General features: G+C 38.5%; 2 protein-coding genes across 5 annotated transcripts; both read right to left on the bottom strand.

Annotated features, from left to right (window-relative positions):
• Positions 1-775: 775 nt before the first annotated feature.
• Positions 776-6,666, bottom strand: RNEE/G (RNAse E/G-like protein). 4 transcript variants are annotated; one of them, XM_079045907.1, is made up of 13 exons: positions 6,517-6,666; positions 5,701-5,956; positions 4,436-5,616; positions 3,581-3,898; positions 3,461-3,502; positions 3,267-3,391; positions 3,050-3,197; positions 2,904-2,976; positions 2,728-2,840; positions 2,515-2,634; positions 2,280-2,432; positions 1,975-2,190; positions 776-1,074 (listed from the first exon to the last, which is right to left on the bottom strand). In XM_079045907.1, exons 2-12 carry the CDS (start codon positions 5,906-5,908, stop codon positions 1,993-1,995), a joined length of 2,679 nt encoding a protein of 892 aa, XP_078902033.1. In that variant the 5' UTR covers positions 5,909-5,956; positions 6,517-6,666; the 3' UTR covers positions 776-1,074; positions 1,975-1,992. The 4 variants fall into 4 exon arrangements, with proteins under 4 accessions (XP_078902033.1, XP_078902034.1, XP_078902032.1 ...); XM_079045908.1 differs by lacking the exon at positions 776-1,074 and having other exon boundaries at positions 1,886-2,190; positions 5,701-5,959; XM_079045906.1 differs by lacking the exon at positions 776-1,074 and having other exon boundaries at positions 1,886-2,190.
• A 3,129-nt stretch (positions 6,667-9,795) lies between these two features.
• Positions 9,796-10,698, bottom strand: LOC145106435 (uncharacterized). The gene is made up of 2 exons (XM_079043406.1): positions 10,573-10,698; positions 9,796-10,506 (listed from the first exon to the last, which is right to left on the bottom strand). The coding sequence occupies exons 1-2, from the start codon at positions 10,696-10,698 to the stop codon at positions 9,796-9,798; spliced, it is 837 nt and encodes a 278-aa protein (XP_078899532.1).
• Between the last annotated feature and the right edge of the window lie 8,850 nt (positions 10,699-19,548).

The following is a 19,548-nucleotide window of genomic DNA, read 5'->3' as shown; positions in this document are numbered from 1 at the left end:
TTGACACTTTTCGTCCTTGTAGTCAAAGCTTTTACATTTTGACATAAAAAACACAAAAAACCTCCTTTTGAATTTTGCCACCATATTTTCTCGACTTTGACAACTTTAACATTATTGTCACAACACTCTTGGATTTTATCCACCAATGTCCCTTTTTTTGGTTGTACAAATTTTAGGGGGTGTCAACTTACTCCCATATTTGTGGTGATTACAATTTCAATACATATCTTTTAAAATTTGCCGATTTTTCCCATAATACCCCAAAAGCGGCATAGCCGCGGGTTCTTTACTAGTTTATATTATTAAACACTATATCTTATACTATATTATATAACATATGAGTCATATATTAAATTTTAAGAGAGATAAGTTAAAAAACTTTTTGTACAAATAAATCATTAATACTTGTCAAAAATTTGAAAACTTAAAGTATGGAAAATTAATAAGAAATTCAATTTGGAGCAAAATAACAATTCTAAAATATTAAATTGAGGTATATAAATTAATTTACATTTTTTAAATTAGACACCGATATTAATTAGTTTACATCAAATGTATGAACAAACAATATAAATATAAGGACTAAATATAAATATTTTATTTAAAAATGATAAATTTTTTATTACATAATAACTAATAATAAAATCTAATAATTATTTCTGCATAATAAATTTATTATAATAACTAATAATAAAATCTAATAATTATTTCTGCACAATAAATTTATTCGTCAGAAAAGCTATTTATCGTTGCCGCTTTGCACTGTTACACATCTAGTATCATATTAATTATTTAAATACAACACACATTAATTTATAGTAACTCTATGTCGTAAGATTTTTATTTATAACTGAAAAACAAGTAAGAATAAGGTAATTATTTTTTAGAACCCCATGAGGTATCAGGGACGGAGTTCCCCGCCCTCTCCTTTGCCTCCACCAGAAAACTAAACGGAGATAAGCCACTGCCTTGAATGTGAAAACTTTTTCATAATACCCCCATGGGTGTAGGCCCCACGGGAGGTCTTGACACCATACATTCCATTCCCCCTCGCTCCCCATCATCAACGTTGCCCTAAGGGTACGTGTTCGTTTCCAAAATCAGATTGAATGCAATCGAAGTGATTTAACAGAAACCAAAATTGTAGTTTCCAAGAACCAATAACCGGACCATATATATGTAAATGGTTCCCGATAATGGTACGGTTAGTTGGGTTATAAACCGCATAGTGCGAAAATCACTAGATAGTCTAAAATGGAACCAATTATGAGTTTGGAACATAAACAAAATTTTCAAGGGATATTTATAATTTGTTTTTATATTTATATTTACATGTCACTTTATTGATAATAGAACATAGTATCATAAAATACACAACCATATTTTATTAGAAGATTATTTCCAATTATCAATCCCAATATAATAAGTAAAAGATATATATTATAAAAATATTTACAAAGTTGGAACCATTTTCATGATAAATTTGAAACTTCACAACATTGATCATCATTCTTTCCACTTAAGGGATAACGATCAAATTCTATCATCATTAACACCCCGCTTCTGAGTTGTAGAAAAGAAAAGAAAAGAAGAGAAGTGAAAAGAAAGTAAGGAGAGAAAAGAAAGGAAAATAAAATTTTCTTTTGTACTCCCGAGTTGGAGAGAAATGGTAGGAAAGTTAAACATTTTGTTCTTTCTTTTCAAATCCTACCAAATCAGAAGGAAAGTTAGGAGGGAAAGTGATCCTTTCATTTCCTTCCAGTTCCTTCCTTTAATAAAACTCGGAAGCACCAATTTCTCTTATTTTCCTCACTTCCTCTCATTTCCTTTCTTTTCTCTCCTTTAAGTTGAACTCGGGAGCGGGGTGTAAATAACATTTCAGATATGTAAATAACGAAAAACCCTATTATTTGTCATTACCGAATAATATTTATAAAACTTTGTTTAACAAAAAAAAATTGAGATGTAAATCACCTCTCTCACTCTCTCCATTCACTTGCCACCAGTCTTCCATTTCTTGATCGGAAAGATGGTGACTTTCCGTCTTGGCGGACGCGGATCTCTGGCGGCATGTGGTGGCTGAAATGGCGGCGGCTGAGTCCGACTCATTTGTTGATCTTCATCTCTATGATCCTTGAAATCCGCAAGTGGTTTTATCTCAAATCCTCCTCGAGTAAACCCTCTTGCAACCTGTTATTATCGCATCAAAATCAAACTAGTTATTTTTTCTTATTCAGATATTATATTATATATCCCCAATTGCTTTCGATTAAGCATACCTTAAGCAAAATCCATACTCTAAGAGAACTACTTAGAATTGCTAATCGTGTCCTCTTTCCCGAAGTCAAATAACTCCCCATATATCGGTCAACCATCAGAACAAATTTCGGCCAAGTTTCAGGTTTTCCAGGATCTGCCCTTTCCATTCGTGCCTAACAAAAAACAAATAACAATCTATTAGAAAACAAGTATTTAATTTAAATAATGAATAAAAGCTTTCAAAAATTTACTCACAAGAAATCGACAAATTTCACGTTCTATTTTTGAAAATGAAGTTTCCAAAGCTTCGACTCTTCCAGTTGCATGACAACAAGAACATGGCTCACTTATCATAAATGTCACACTAGGTCGCACCTGTTAAGAGTTGAAAAAAATTAAATAACGAATCATATTTTTTTAATTTTATTAAGTTTTGAAAAAGGGCATACATGATACATAGTTACATACCCTTTTTCTAGTGATCTCCATGAGCCCATGTCTAGAAAGTTCCGAGACTTTAACCAATGATCGATCTCTCTCAACTGCTTTTTTAACTTCTTCATACACCAATCGCTTATTTGCTGAAAAAAAAATAAAAGAAATGTAAAAAAGATAGATAAGAAAGAGATAGATTAGAGACTTACAATCATCCCACATATCAATGAAATCGACCACAATAATTCCACCAATATCCCTCAATCTTAATTCCCTAGCAATCTGAAACCATATTACATATATGTGAATTTTCAGTATAATATAAAAGATATTGACGAAATTGCCCTTGGCTTACTTGTTTAGCAGCTGCAAGATTGACATCAAGGATGGCTTTCTCCTGTGAAGTTCCATGACCAAGCATACATTGTCCTCCATTCACATCAATGGAGACTAAAGCCTCTGTTTGTTCAATTACTAGATAACCTCCATTAGAGAGTGACACCCTACAAAACAGAAAGTATTTTTTAAAATCCAATAAATATTTCTTGCATTTAATGTTAATTGATTCTCACCTTTTACTTAACATGTTGTTCAATTCTTCCTCAATGTTGTACTCATCAAAAAGTGGATTCTTTTTGGTGTATAACTCCACACGATTGCAGAGATCAGGAGCTATTTCTTGAAGATAATTTGTAACCTAAATGTGCAGATGCAAAAATTTCATATATATTTTATTTTTGGGCAATAAGCATTCAAAAATACATACCTCATGATATATCCTTGGAGAATCAACTATCATGTTCTTCACCTGAAGACAGACAAATAGAGCATTAATACACATATACAATTGAGGATTGAGGAATAACAAAGTATTTCCAATTTTAACCTTGTCATTAAAATAGTCTTGGACTACTGATAGTGTTTGCCCCATGGCTCGATGTAACATAGCAGGAATTGCACCTTCCACACCTTCATCTGCAGCAAGGGCTGCAGATGTTGCTTGTTCAGTAATACCTTTCCACATCAGAAGCAGCCCATCAAGATCCTTTTCAAGTTCTTCCATTGTATGACCTGCAGCAACAGTCCTCACTGTAAGCCCAAAACCAGGAGGCTGCAATGTCTTTGCTATCACCCTCAATCGAGTCCTCTCCAATCCTGAAATCTTCTTCGAAATCCCAATTCTATCACAACGTGTCAGCAAAACCTGCATTTCATTTCAAGATCTTGAATTCTTGATTCACATGTTTGTCCTAGCTGTAAGGAGATGAGAATCCATAAGCGAGGTCTCAGGTTCAAACCCTGGCATCATCTCTCTTGATCTAGGAACAGTCTGATTTACCTTCCCCCGTGTTGGTTGTGGGACCCATTGGTGGGGACGCCTAGGGGTGGTGTATACTGTATACCCTTTCTTTCATTGTAAAAAGGGTATACACGTATGGTGTATACCCTTTTTTAGTATAAAAAAGGTATACGCATACGCGTATACCCTTTCTTTCAGTATAAAAAGGGTATACCCTTTTTACACTGAAAGAAAGGGTATACAGTATACACCACCCCTAGGCGCCCTCACCAACGGGTCCCACACCCAACATGGGGGAAGGTAAATCAGACTGTTCCTAGATCAAGAGAGGTGATGCCAGGGTTTGAACCTGAGACCTCATTTATGGATTCTCATCATGTTATTACAAGTTAAGTTAACATCAAATGTAACAACCAAAATGGGAATAACATAGTCACATACCCAAAATCGGCTTCTTAACTTTGGATAAGCAGTCAATGTGGGCCCTTTGGTACCCAAACCCTCTTTGACAACTTGCACGATTATTTTAGTACCCTTTTGAACTTGTGCCCATTTACTTTCATTTGTGCATGGACCCTTGTTACTATCAGTAATCTCAGTCATGGTTTGATGATTTGAATCATGAGAAGTTTCAATTGGTTGAAATAAATTCCTTTTTCCATTAATATACACCACAGAGTTAACCACACCTCCATTCACATCTTCCGGAAAGTCTTCAGGCACATCAAACTCATCATCATCCATGTCATCATCATTCTCCTCAATATTATCGATAACTTGTTGTTCTTCTGATTTGGGTTTGTTGTTCTCATTAACTCTAGAATGTTCTAGAAGCTCAACAAGCAAAGACCCATCCACGGATCTTGGCTCTTTATGGCGGGAAAATGGAGGAAATATAAAGGGCTCCACATGATGACTTATTCCAACAAGAGAAGCTCTGGGGTGACCTATGTTTACAAATGCTCCACCCATGTTTGGAACTAGTTTTGTGACTACTCCTATATATACACTATCACAATGAACATTGTTTTTTATAGGTTCTAGTAATATTTCAACCAGTTTTTCATCTTCCATTACAGCAACCCTTTGCATTGTACATAAAGAAGAGTTTATCAATATAACTGTATCAACAGATACCCCTTGTTGTGTACCTTGCATACCTACCCTACCCTCATCATCAAGAAACAATCTTTTTGGAATTTCCTCAAGCTCATTAACAGGTTTCTCACTTTCTTTCTCATTTCCAATAGATACCCGAGTCAATTTATCAAATATTTTTTCAATTCTTGGACTTTGATCCTTTGGCTTGATGTTTTCCACCTTGTTTTCCAAAGATACATCAATGGTGGGAGCCTTAATAGATAACCATGGCTCCTCAACAGGGTACTCTCTTTCTGATATATTGTTGTCACATGTTGAACAACCATTTGAAGAATCTATTTGTCTATCATATTGGGAAAGAAGGGAAGCTTCTAGAAGCCAGGGTTCCTCTACAGGCTGATAACATCTGCTGTATGGTTCATAAAGTTCAGAACTGAAATCATCCTCAAAATCAAGATCACCCAACAACTGTTTTGAAACCACAAAGTCACTTCCGGAATTTTCCAAGTGTTTTGCTTCATCTGTCAAATCACTGGAAGCATTTGAGTTTTCAGAAGCATATAAACAAGTAAAGTTTATAGGAACATTGTCATATGGATTTATACCTTTAGCTTTAGCAGAAATCAAAGGTTGTCCAGGTAGCCATGTTTCCACCATCCATGACCCAAAAATATTCTGTGAAGGGCTTCTGCTACAAGATCTAGTCAATGATCTTCTCACCAAAATCTTTCTGCTCTTTCTACTACTAACTAAATGCAGTGAAAGAGAAACTTCACCTCTTAACATCCACAAGGTTTCACATAAGGATTGCATACCTCCCTTGATAAAACACCTACACACAAAACTTCCTCGACCATGTATCTGCTAGAATCAAACTAACCACGTCAAGGTTTATTATAATAATCATTCAGTGGCTAAATCGATAGAAATTTATAGTTCAAGGTCGAAATGTTGTATAGATTTCTACTTTGTACAAAAATTACATAATGTTAGTGCTAAACGTTAGAACAAACCCATATGAGATTTGCATTTGGAGAATACAAAGGGGCAGTGTCAAATTCCTAAAACTGTATCTAGTTTCGGGAACTTAGGGGTAATTGATTGAATTCTTAATTCACGCATGTAGATATGAGCTTGCAAGATGACGAAATTAAGCTTCGCATTTCTACAAACAGTTGGTGTGCAACCATGGGTATTGAAGCTGAACTAATAAAGACAACTAAACGAAGTACGTTCATACACATTAATCAAAAAAAGATTCACGGAATTGGCATTAGACAAAAACCAATAGAAATTCAAAGATTCTTGTATAATAAAAGATAGGTTCAGACATCAAAACCCGGAGAAAGATAGAGCGAGAGAGAAAACGAAGAAGATGCAGTTATGAATAAGAAGAAATGAAGGGTAGAGAGAGAGCATACGTGGTGGGGTTCTGCAAAAAGAAGTGAAAAAGCGAAGCAGGTTGAAACGGCTAGCTAGCTTGCCTCCACGAAGATAAGGAAGACGCGAGGGGGTCAAATTCCGTGAAGTTTTTTGTAGGAGGTCAGATGACACATAGAAACTGCATACAACGAGAGTGTAAAATTAAAAAAGGTAAATTACAAAAATCGTTCCAGTGCTTATATAAACATTCTGGATTAGGTCCCTCAAAGATTTTTATTGCTGATTTTATCCTTATGCTTTCTGTTTGTTTTGACCCAAGTCCCTGTAATTAACATTGTTTACTTTTTCCATTAAATAGATGTAAAACTATTATTTTACCTTTAGTTTTACATTTTCTAACAAATTATTATTCATTAATGGTGGAAGTTTTTTAAAATTAAAACAATAGACCTAATCTTGTATCAATAATATTGAAAAAAAACCAACAAAACTAGAGTTAAATTTCATTCTACCGCCACCATCGTTTATCAAGTGGATTTTTTTTTTGTAGTTGGTGAACCAAACTCACCACAGCTTGGTGAAGACAAAGGTGGACTCGAGTTAGCAGGATACTTCAGTTCTTTATTTAGTATTCTTCATCTTTAGTGTCAAAGGATTTATGACAATGGTTGACATTGGCAAGTTTAGTATTAGTTTTTTTTTGAAACGGCAAATATACTCTAATATAGAATGGGCTACATGCTTAGCAAGTAGCTAAAAACATGAGCAAATACAAGAAAATATCGTAATACAAAAAGTTAACAAAACGGAGATATACTCCAATCTATACACCTATTCAACACCTGAGTAGTTCTATATTTGTACCACGTATATGTTTGGGAGATCACCTCATCCGCAATTTGTGTCGGCCACATCTTTGTTTGTTTGAACACCTTGTTGTTTCTAGCCATCCAAATGAACCATAAGAGTGCGTATGCTACTGCATTCAGTCGTTCCTTTTTCCGTGGACAATTACCCCAATTTGCCACAAAGTGTAAGAATTCTGTCACGTTGTTGAATTGAGGGGCAGATATCTGACACCATTTGAAGATCCACTCCCGTGCCTCCTTCGCCACTTTACATTTTATTAGCAGGTGATCGGTAGTTTCTCGTTCTGTGCTACACATCGGACACGTGATTGATTGCAGTTTGATACCTCTAACTTCCAAGTTTGAGGCCACTGGAATCTTATCTGTCATTGCTCTCCAAATGAAACATCTAATCTTTAGCGGAACCACCTTAGACCAATCAATACGAACACCATGTTGTGAGACTGTTGATTTAGAATCTAACAGTCTTCTTAAAGTGTTAATCGTATAATTCCCATCCGAGTTTAAGGTGAATCGGAAACCATTGTTGACATGAATCATGCAGGTATTACTAAGTAAGGAGCATATTTCGTCCAGATTAGTCAACGTCTCATCATCCATTTGTTGCACTTTCCATTTCCAATTGAAACCATTCGTTTGAATTCGATCCACAATTGAGCATAATTTGACTTTTTCTAGATTATACAGTCTAGGAAAACGCTCTTGGAGTGTTAATTCACCATACCACCTATCTTTCCAAAACAAACAACTGTTTTTGGAAGCTGGAATTAAAGTGAATAACTCATGATGATTAACATCAAATGTTGGAAGGGACTTAATAGCTTTAGCAATCTTACACCAGGTACCATTGAACGATTTCTTTGCAATAACAGTGACCAGTTTCTTGGCTAAGTTGTGTATAGCAGTTATGCACTTTTTCCACAAACAGGAATCTCCAGTCCTAGTTTTCCACCACCATTTAGTTAGCAATGCAAGGTTTTGCGCCTTCAAGGTCCCTACCCCCAAACCTCCATCAATATTGTCAGCCACTACATTTGACCATGAAACCCAATGTATCTTAGATTTCAGATCATCACCAACCCACAAAAATCGTCTACGAAGTTTTTCCAGTTCATCAATGATCCCCTCAGGTGCTTTAAAAAGGGAGAAGTAATAAGTGGGAAGACTATTGAGTACAGATTTGATTAATGTGAGACGGCCACCGAAAGATAAGGTTTTTGCTTTCCAAACTGATAGTCGTGACTAAAACTTTTCGATTATTGGTCTCCAGTGTTTTTTTAATGACATATTTTCCCCCACGGGCACACCAAGATAATTGAATGGAAAATCTCCTTGAATACAACCTAGAACTTGTGCTTGACGTTGAAGGTCAATATCCGAGACACCAATACCAAATAACCGTGATTTTTGAAAGTTTACCTTTAGGCCTGAGCTATTATGAAAACATTTCAGAATTCTTGCAAGATTTTTGATGGTGCCAGCATCCCATTTGCCCATAAAAATAGCATCGTCGGCATAAAATAGATGCGAGATTGAAGGTCCGTTGTTGGGTAGTGTGATGTAAGTTATGAGTTTCTTTTCAATTGCACTGTTGATGGCTTGATTGAGACCCTCCATAGCGACTATAAAGAGAAAAGATGAGAGCGGGTCTCCCTGCCTAACACCTTTGGTGATTTCAAATTCGTCGGTTGGAGAACCATTAACCAGCACAGATGCTCTGGAGGTTTTAAGACACCCCTGAATCCACGAACGCCATTTGCTGCTGAAACCCATCTGTTCCATCATAGAGTCTAAGTAGGACCAGTTTATCGAGTCAAAAGCTTTTTCAAAGTCGATTTTGAGCATAAACAATTTCTCTTTTGTTTTCTTTGCCCAAGAGTAGACTTCGTTGACCATTAATGGACCCTCCAATATATGCCTCCCCTCAATGTATGCTGACTGTACCTCCCCGACAACAGATCCCACCACCTGTTTTAATCTTGATGCAAGAATTTTGGACACTATCTTATACATACAACCAATAAGGTTGATAGGTCTATAGTCTCCCAGAAGCAATGGATCTTTAATTTTCGGTATAAGTGTGATGAATGATGCATTGCAACCATACGAGAAGGTGCCATGTCTTTCAAAGTGGAAAACTGAATGATATCATGCTTCATTAACTCCCATTGCTTTTTCAGTACATTGAAGGTATACCCGTCAGGACCTGGGGATTTGTCGCCACCACAACTCCATATAGCATTTTTAATTTCCTCAGTCGTGAACGGGGACTCGAGGCATTCAGACTCTGACTGAGAAATCATTTTAAGACCCTGACATAGTAACATTGGTCTAATTGGCCACCTTTCTTTAAATTTATCTTCAAAAAATCTGTGTATTTCCTTCTTAATCTCCACCGGTTCAGTGTTCCATGTTCCGTTTATGATCAAGCCATGCAATATGTTCTTCCTATTTTTGCTTTTTCAAAGCTCCATGAAAGAAATGTGAGTTCTCATCACCATCCACCAACCATTTTATTTTTACTTTTTGTTGTAAGTCTTGCTTAGCAAAATTTTCCAATTCAACAATTTTGGATTTATAAGCTCTACGATCTTTGATTTCAGCATCCGTTAGGCGTCTGGATTCGGCAATCATTTCCAGGTCCTCCACCTTCTTCTTGATTTGTGTTAACATCTTAGATTCAACATCCGATTCAGACTTCCGCCAGTTACCAATTTTCTTCCTGACAAATTTTAATTTCGCTTTAAGGTACATGTCAGGTGCTCCGAAGCCCCTAAACGAGTTCCATGCTTGTGTAAAGGTGTGTTCGAAACCATCTCTATGTATCCATGAATTGAAGAACCTACATGGAGTGGGTCCAAAATCTTGATTTGAAGGCTTTAGGATCAAAGGAATGTGATCAGAATGTTCACGGGGTAGAACAATAACTGTGGTAAGAGGTTGGTGAGCGATGAAATTAGAGCAAACTAGGTAACGATCAAGCTTGCTGAGTTTTAGCCCATCATCACAAAGATACGTGAATTTTTTACCACCAAGTTTGAACTCCTGGAGACCCGCTTCTGCTATAAATTTGTTGAAATCTCTAGCAGTAGCTCGACAAAATCTTGAATTGAACCGCTCGAAATTGTATCTCACCGCATTGAAATCACCGAAGAAAATCTAAATATCGTTAATACTTCTTTTGAGTTTTAATAAGTCCTCCCATAACTTTCTTTTATCACATACTGATTGAGGGCCATAAACATTCACAAGAGTTGTTGTACCAGGAACACCATTCCAGTTCCCAGATATTGCCAAATAGTTTCTGGAAGAGAAAATATTGGATTTAACAAAAATCAACGGGTCCCACATGCTTACGATGCCTCCAGACCTACCAACAGGATTGACGAAAGCCACCTCAAAATTCGAGTTACCCCAAGCACCAGTAAAGTCTATGTCGTTTGAATCAGCGACCCATGTTTCTTGTATGCCTACGAAGTCTACTTTTTGAGAGTTTTTTATCCTGCGAATCCAATCTATTTTGTGCGATACTCCACAACCCCTGACATTTAATCATAAACAATTCATTGATTATTGTCTTCAACACCAACACCTTTGCCAACCACTTCTTGGACCACAGGATCTTCACGTGTAATTTGGAACCCCACATCATTACCAACCTTGAGAATACTGGAGATTTCATTGGATGAGGTATCGTCATCGTGAATTGAAGAATTGGATGTGGGGTCGTTATGCGAGACTGGCCTATTAAGATCAGGTAGTGGGGTAGAGGCATGAAATCGAACCACCGGAGGACCAAACGAAGAAGGCAGTGGAGGCCAGGCATCGAAGTCAAGCGATCTTTGCAACGACTCCAAAGTCATTCGTGTGGTTGGGATGAGGATACGACGACGCTTATCTAAAGATTCACCTTTACCAAATAGAGGAGATGTTGGGGCACCAATTATCAGATCAGGCGATATGGGCCAATCGTCCCTACCAGGAAGTGGTATGTTTGGAATGGGCACATGAGCCAAAATTGGAACGGATTTATTAACTTGGGCTGGGTCAACATTAGGAGTAACCAGATTACCTGGGATCGGGTCCACGATGTTCAAGAATACCTCGGTACCTGAATTAAATTTTTTCACAACTAGGAATTCTGATGCTTTGTAAAACCCTTAACAAAGATAAAATTGTAGTTAAAACTTGAAAACATGTATGGTGCTTATTCAATGACCATAAAATTCCATCAAATACTCTATACAAACATTCAAATAGTCAACAAAAGGTTGGAAACCCTAAAAATCCCGGTTCAAGTCCATTTTGGACTAGGATTTTCTTATTGGGCTTAATGGACCAATAAGCTTCCAATTTGACTATTTTGGGCTTAGAACTCTTATATGGGCTCTAATTGGACCCATTAGAATGAAACTCAACATTTTGGGCCTCATAAGCCTAAAATGGATTAGTTTATCTTTAATGGGCCTTATTGGGCCATAACAAATCTAATTAGCCCTAATGGGCCATAAAACTCATACTTTGATGAATATTGGGCCGTGAATTACTCTAAAAGGCCCAATGGGCCGAAAATCATCAAAATGGGCCCATAATATGGACTCAAGAACAAAAAGGCCCAAACCATTCTTTTCCCTTACCCTCTCTCGGCCCAAGTAGAAAGAAAAAAAAAAGAAAAAAAAAGAAAAAGGGGAGAAATTAAGGGATTAAGGAGGGTTAGCCACCTCCTTATTACTCATTGGATTTCCATGCAAAACTCACATACTTCCATGCATCCATCCTTTCACCTCTCTCTCTCTTCTCCTTCTACTACTCTCGGCCGAGAGTATCAACACACACACACACACACACACACTTATTTCACTTCTAAATCCTCTCAAGAACTCACAACAACTTATTCACTTCTCCTTCAAAATTTTCAAGAGTTAGGGCTCTTCAAGGAGGTTATTCCATAATAATTATCGACATTGGTAAGTTATTGTTTAGATCCATACTCCAGTCTCTTTATTTCATCAAAACTTCTTCCTAACTCACACCATTTTCGTGATCTACTCCTTAGAAGCTTCTTAAGTTCGAAATCAACCCAAGAAAGCTTGCTAGGACCGAAAAAATAGCATCAAACTCTTCCCTTTCTTCTTCAAATCGAAAACAACAAGCAAAGGTGAGTTCATACCCCTCTATTTTCGGTTTTGACAAGTTTTATGGGGGAGAATACAAGTAAAATGTGTAGATCTATGTGTATGTGTATGTGTATGTTATGTGTGATTTCATGTGTTTATGTGGTAAATATGTAACAAAAAGGAAAGAAATCTCGAGATCTATGGCACAAGAAGGAAAATAAACATGATCTAAGATATATTACACTAAACAAGTCAAGAAAAATTACCCTCTAAGGTTATAATAAACATATTGCAACATAAAACTCATTTTTGGACTATATTTGTCAAATAAACAAAAGTTGGGTTAAAAATTGTCATTCACGGTTTTCTTAAGGACCAAAAGAGTCAAAACAGTTAAAATAAATGTTTTATGAATATTATGCTCTTCAAAGGAATAGAAATGTGATTTGTAGCCTAATGGGCCAATTTTTGGGCTTTTCGGCCCATAGGCCCAAAAATTGCGAAAAATATGATTTTCAAGGGGTTGAAATGGTAAATTTCTCAAAACAGGGGGTAAAAGGGTAAACAAAACTATTTCAGGGGTTAAAATGATTTTTTTTTCCAAAAAGGATAAAAAATGTAAAGTTTTTGGAATTTGGGTCAAAATTGTAAAAGTTGCGAAAAGTTTGGACTTTAACTGAAAAACTCTTTGATGAAAGGGCTGAAACTGCCAAAGAGTAAATTTTGAGCTAAAAACATTACTTAAACAAGTCTATGGATCAAAAATGTCAACAAAATGGTTTTAGGGACCTAAAATGTCTTTTTTTAAAATAAGGGACTAAGATTGTCATTTTTATTGAAGAAGGGCTGAATAGGTCAAACCAATATTTTGAATCAATTATTTTATTATTAAAATACTTGGGTCAAAAATACCAAATTACAACTTATGAAAATAAAATGAAGAATATACAATTATTTTCAAATATCGTTATGAACAGTCGACAAGTCTCGTGCCGTTGCGAATATTAACAATTGTTCAATTAAGCTTCCGACAATTATACTATACCTAAAACAAGTAAATATTCAAATTGTTGGGCTTGAAAGATCCTAATCATGCTTATTGGGCCTTCGTGGCCCATTGACATGACTTCCGGGCCTAACAATGATAACACATGTCTATTAGGCCTCCTGTGACCCAATTACATGTTTAAGGGACCCTCAATGGCTTTTATGTGCTATTGGGCCTCAATGGCCCATTAGCATTGCTAGTAAGGTCCAAATAAATCAAATGTGAAATGGGCCAACGCGTCCTTCGTATACCCAACAGCCTTAAATAACACACGTAATTAGCAGGACCTCGTAATCCTCTTCTCCTCGTTTGTTAGGCTTACCTTCAATTCAAGTAAACAAATACAGGTCGTTAATCAATGGTAATCAATTTCGTTTGGATTAAGTGAGTAATAACGGGCGACACCTCTAAGCGTCGTTCGTACTCTGTAGTTATAATCAAAGTCTCCTGGAGGGAGAGCGAGAGTTTGTGTATAGATCTATACGGGGGTGACTCCCCCACACCTCAGCTGTTCGCTACAGTTAGACTCGGCCAGTCTAGGGTGACAAAATCTTAAGATCAATTCCGGCGTTCGCTAGAATGCCAAGACAAACGAACTAGTCATTATCATGCATGGTTATAACGACTCACATAAATAAATAAATCCAATACTATCCTAGTAATCAAGGAAAATCATAATCATTCGTTGTGACAGTATAACAATTTGAAACAATTATATTATCTTTTCGGAAAACATCGGGTTTTTCGAGGAAATCAACACCATTCACTTGTACTTTTCAATAACTATAATACAAAACGTCTCATTTATACACACTTTGAAATCATTCATGCACAAACTTATGGACCTTCACAGTTTGGTATAAACAATTGTCTTTTCAGAAAATATTGGATTTTCTGGGTTTTATAAACTACACAAAACATTTTTATAACAACCCTGCTTATGAACTCACCAACATTCCATATGTTGACGTTTTCAAAATAACTTGTATTCTCAGGTGACAGGTAAGCTGAAGAGTAATACCAAGTATGTTAGGGTGTTATGCTTTGAAAAACTTTCAAACAATTTATGATATGAATATGTAATATTTAAACAATGTACTTGATGTGAACAATGTCAGTTGTAATGTATTAATGCATGGTGAAGTTTATGTTGTGTTTCATGTATATTCATTGTGATGATATTCAAGTTGAGTCACGCGAGCCCTCGGACGTTTCCGCCGTCTGGTTCGGGGGTGTGACAGGTTGGTATCAGAGCTCTGTTTATAGTGAACTGGCATATCTAACCACACATTGATATGCAACTATAAACCAAAGAGGGACTAAAACAACTCTGAACAAAACAAATAAAACACAACGATAAAACACCTCTACTTGTACGATATAGGAAAAAGAATATAATACCAAATCAAATAAGATGATACTGACATCTTGGTTAAGTCGGGACTGTTCATAGTTGTATTAAGGGTGAATGTAGCCTGATCAACTACATTTCCTCCGAAGTACAACTATCACATGCCCCGGGGAAATCGCGATGGTCATTAAACCTAAAAACATACCCCTTTGTTACCAAGAAGAGAACATCAACTCAATTTACATAATAATTAAAACATCTTAGGAGTAATAATAGTTTATTCATATACCTCCTCTCAGTCACCATGGAAGGGGAGCACCAGGGCATTCAGTTTCATCAGGTCTTAGTGGCCCACGGAATGATCGAGGACGAACCCGAGGGAGATCAAGGGGGAGCACACGACGTTGGGCCCGACGAGTACACGGACACAGACTACGAGTTTGATGGGACCGATGACGACATGGAGGAAGAACAAGACACAGACGAGGATTCCGTCACACCACCTACCAGCGAGACGCAGCAGAACCACCCTGCCCCACCAGGGAATCCCGCGAGAGAGAATCGTTCTCCGGAAGCTGAGATTGCCGCTCTGCGGCAACAGCTATTCGCCATGGAAGCACGAGCGGTGCAGGCCGAACAGGAAAGAGATGAAGTCATTGGAGAAATGACTGAGATGGCCCAGTTATTGGCACAACACTTCGGTATATGACCTCGCTGCCGCCGTCGTGCGCTCCTTAGGGTGTTAGGACCAGCTTTACCCTACTAGTACTATGTTCCATGCTATGTACCATCGACTCTATGTTTAAGTGATTAAACTACTCATAGAGTCGTTACGCTACCGAACTTGCACCACTTATGTATGCTCTTTCGAGCAAATTTTCATGTATCAAAGTACGGATATTATTAATGGAAAAATATATGTGTTCTATTGTGATGTTGTTATCTGTTATGTGTTATGTATCCATGATTGTATGTTAATATGTGAAACTACTTAAGTTCATGCAATACACCTAGTTTATAGGATCACAAACTCACAAAAATCATAGGCACTCAACATCTTTCCGTTCCATCACAGAAAGATGCCTCAACGACCAACCCGTGGAAACCCTGAGCCAACCCCACCAGAAATCAACTCATCTGCATTTCAAGCAACTCTATCTGCTGCAGTCACGGCAGCTATGGCGCAAATCCACCAAGGGAACAATGGTGGAGGCAATGGACAAGGGGCTGGAAGTTCGAACAACGGAGTAAATCAAGGACCTACCAAGACATGCTCTTACAAGGACTTCACCAACGCCAAGCCACGAACCTTTAATGGCACAGGTGGAATGATAACCCTAAAGAGATGGATTGAAAAGGTGGAATCGGTATTTGAGATATGTGAATGCCCCGAGGAGATGAAAGTAAAGTTTGCCGCATGCACATTCGTTGACCAAGCTCTCACCTGGTGGAATGGACACGTAGAATCCATGACTCTCCCTGTAGCCAACGCCATGTCGTGGGCGGAGTTGAAAGAAATGTTGATGGCCGAGTACTGCCCGCGAGGCGAAATTCAGAAAATGGAGCAAGAGTTATGGAATCTCACCGTCCGAAACTCCGACATTGATGCATACATATCAAGGTTTAGCGAACTGTCACTGTTGTGCCCTGGCATGATTACTTCAAAAGGAAAGAAAATCGAACGATTCATCTGGGGATTAACCTCCCCAATTCAAGGAAATGTGATAGCTGCAAATCCTGAAACCTTCGACAGTGCCAAGAGGTTGGCCAAGAAACTGTACGACCACAACAACAAGAAGGGCGAGAAGCCAGGGGAAACTGAAGGCAAGAAGGAGAGTGACAACAAGAAAGGAAAGAATAACAAGAGAAAGGGGCGACAAGGCTTAGAGTCGTCAAAGAAGCAACAAACAGTGACAGTCAATGCTGCAACCACCCAAGTTCCCTCCACACAACATGCTCCAGTCTCAGCTACTCCAAGTGCCCCTAGGCAGTATTCCGGGAATCTCCCAAAGTGCAACAAGTGCAGTCTCCATCATAATGGCGAATGCAGGGAGATGCATTGTACCAGTTGCAATCGAAAGGGCCACACGACAAAATATTGCAGGACCTATCCTCCCCAGAACTAGCAGCAAGGAAACAACAACAACAACAACCGCAACAACAACAACAACACCAACAACAACGACAATAATGCAGGACCAAGGCACACCTGCTATGGGTGTGGAAAGACTGGGCATTTCCGTCGAAACTGCCCCAACATCAACAACTCTGGGAATGGAGGAGCAGGGAGAGTGCTGACTGGTCAGGGAGAGGCGGTTAAGGATCCCTCTTTTGTCACCGGTACATTTCTCCTAAACCACACTTATGCATGCATCCTATTTGATATCTGGGCAGAACGAAGCTTTGTGAGTAATAGATTCAAACACTTGTTAAAACAACAACCCCAGAAGCTTAATGAAACCTTTACGGTGGAAATGGCTAATGGGAAAACAGAATCCACTAGGGAAATCTACATCGGATGTACCCTGACCTTGAACCATCACGTCTTTCAAATAAACTTAATGGTTGTATCCATTAGGAGTTTTGATGTGATTATCGACATGGACTGGTTAAGCCCCCACCATGCTGAAATTATGTGTCACGAGAAGGCCGTTCGCCTTCACCTCCCAAATCGTGAAACCCTAATTATATACGGAGACAAACCCAGCACAAACCTTCATCTTATCTCGTGCATTAAGGCACAGAAGTATCTACAAAAGAAGGACTTGACGTTTCTGGCTCATATAGTGGATAAGTCCAAAGAAGAGGTCAATATTCGAGACATCCCAGTGGCTTGCGATTTCTCGGATGTCTTTCCTGAAGATCTTCCAGGGATACCCCCAGAAAGACAAGTCGAGTTCCGAATTGACCTCGTGCCAGGAGCTACACCCGTCGCCAAATCGCCCTATAGATTGACTCCTGCGGAGATGCAAGAGCTATCCAGCCAACTCATCGAACTTTTGGACAAAGTATTCATCCGACCCAGTTTCTTACCTTGGGGAGCTCCGGTTCTCTTTGTTAAGAAGAAAGACGGTTCCTTTAGGATGTGTATTGACTACAGGGAACTAAATAAGCTCACTATCAAAAATCGCTATCCACTTCCGCGAATCTACGATCTATTTGACCAACTCCAAGGAGCAAGTTACTTCTCTAAGATAGATCTGCGATCCGGATACCACCAACTCAAAGTTCTGGAAGAGGATATCCCCAAAACCGCTTTCCGAACTCATTATGGACATTATGAATTTGTCGTAATGCCCTTCGGTCTAACGAATTCCCCTGCCGCATTCATGGACCTAATGAATCGAATCTGCCGACCATTCCTCGACAACTTTGTCATCGTTTTCATCGACGATATTCTAGTCTATTCTCGAAGCGAAGAGGAGCATGGCCGACATCTCCGACAAATCTTAGAAACCCTAAGAACCGAAAAGCTATACGCAAAACTCTCTAAGTGTGAGTTCTGGCTCCATAGTGTGAACTTTTTAGGTCATGTTGTTAGTCAAGAAGGGATATATGTGGATCCTTCTAAGGTCAAAGCCATCGAAGGATGGGCGATCACAACGACACCCACAGAAATTCGTCAATTTTTAGGTCTCGCAGGCTATTACAGGAGGTTCATTCAGAACTTCTCCAAAACAGCCAAGCCACTTACCATGCTTACACAAAAGGGCGTACCCTTTGAATGGACGGATAAGCAAGAAGCTGCATTCCGAACTCTGAAGCAAGCACTCTGCAGTGCACCGGTACTATCACTACCAGAGGGAACAGATGACTTCGTAGTTTACTGTGATGCATCGAATCAGGGTTTAGGCTGTATACTCATGCATCGTGGGAAGGTGATAGCTTATGCGTCCCGACAACTAAAGACACATGAGGTGAATTATACCACCCATGGTCTCGAATTGGGAGTTGTGGTCTTCGCCTTGAAGATTTGGAGGCACTACCTTTATGGTACCAAGTGCACCATTTTCACTGACCACAAGAGTCTCCAACACATTTTAAATCAAAAGGAGTTAAACATGAGGCAACGAAGATGGGTTGAGCTGCTGAACGATTATGAGTGCGAAATCAAGTACCACCCAGGTAAGGCTAATGTGGTAGCTGATGCCTTGAGTCGAAAAGAATACTCGAATTGTCGTGTGAAGACTCTCTCCATAACCATTCAATCCCAACTGGCCCCGCAAATCAGAGCAGCCCAGTTCGATGCCATGAAGACAGAAAACAAAACAAGCGAAGCGTTACGTGGAATGGAAAAGAATTTCGAAGTGAAGGAGGACGGAGCATATTATTTCATGAACCGCATTTGGATCCCTAAACTTGGGGGATTCAGAGAAGTAGTCATGAATGAAGCCCACAAGACACGATACTCCATCCATCCGGGTTCAGATAAAATGTACTTGGATATCAAGCAGCATTAATGGTGGCCTAACATGAAGGCAGAAATTGCCACTTACGTTAACAAGTGCCTCATGTGTGCTAAAATAAAGCTGGAATATCAGAAGCCCTCGGGATTACTACAACAACCAGTAATTCCCGAGTGGAAATGGAAAAGGATTACTATGGACTTTGTGACCAAACTACCCAAGACGACTGATGGTTTGGATACCATATGGGTAATAGTTGACAGGTTGACAAAATCCGCT

The sequence above is a fragment of the Lactuca virosa genome, chromosome 4 (assembly GCF_052849685.1).
Source record: "Lactuca virosa cultivar CGN04683 chromosome 4, Lactuca_virosa_CGN04683_v6, whole genome shotgun sequence".
Taxonomy (NCBI): Eukaryota; Viridiplantae; Streptophyta; class Magnoliopsida; order Asterales; family Asteraceae; genus Lactuca; species Lactuca virosa.
Note: the sequence above shows the minus strand (reverse complement) of the source record. Positions and strands in the feature narration are given on the sequence as shown.

Coding starts and splice junctions, on each gene's coding strand:
- RNEE/G (XM_079045907.1), bottom strand. CDS start 5,908: ATGCAATCCTTATGTGAAACCTTGTGGATGTTAAGAGGTGAAGTTTCT. Junction 3,198..3,266: donor AACAACATGTTAAGTAAAAG/GTGAGAATCAAT, acceptor TCTGTTTTGTAG/GGTGTCACTCTCTAATGGAG. Junction 2,841..2,903: donor CATTGATATGTGGGATGATT/GTAAGTCTCTAA, acceptor TTTTTTTTTCAG/CAAATAAGCGATTGGTGTAT.
- LOC145106435 (XM_079043406.1), bottom strand. CDS start 10,698: ATGTGGGACCCGTTGATTTTTGTTAAATCCAATATTTTCTCTTCCAGA. Junction 10,507..10,572: donor ATGTTTATGGCCCTCAATCA/GTATGTGATAAA, acceptor AACGATATTTAG/ATTTTCTTCGGTGATTTCAA.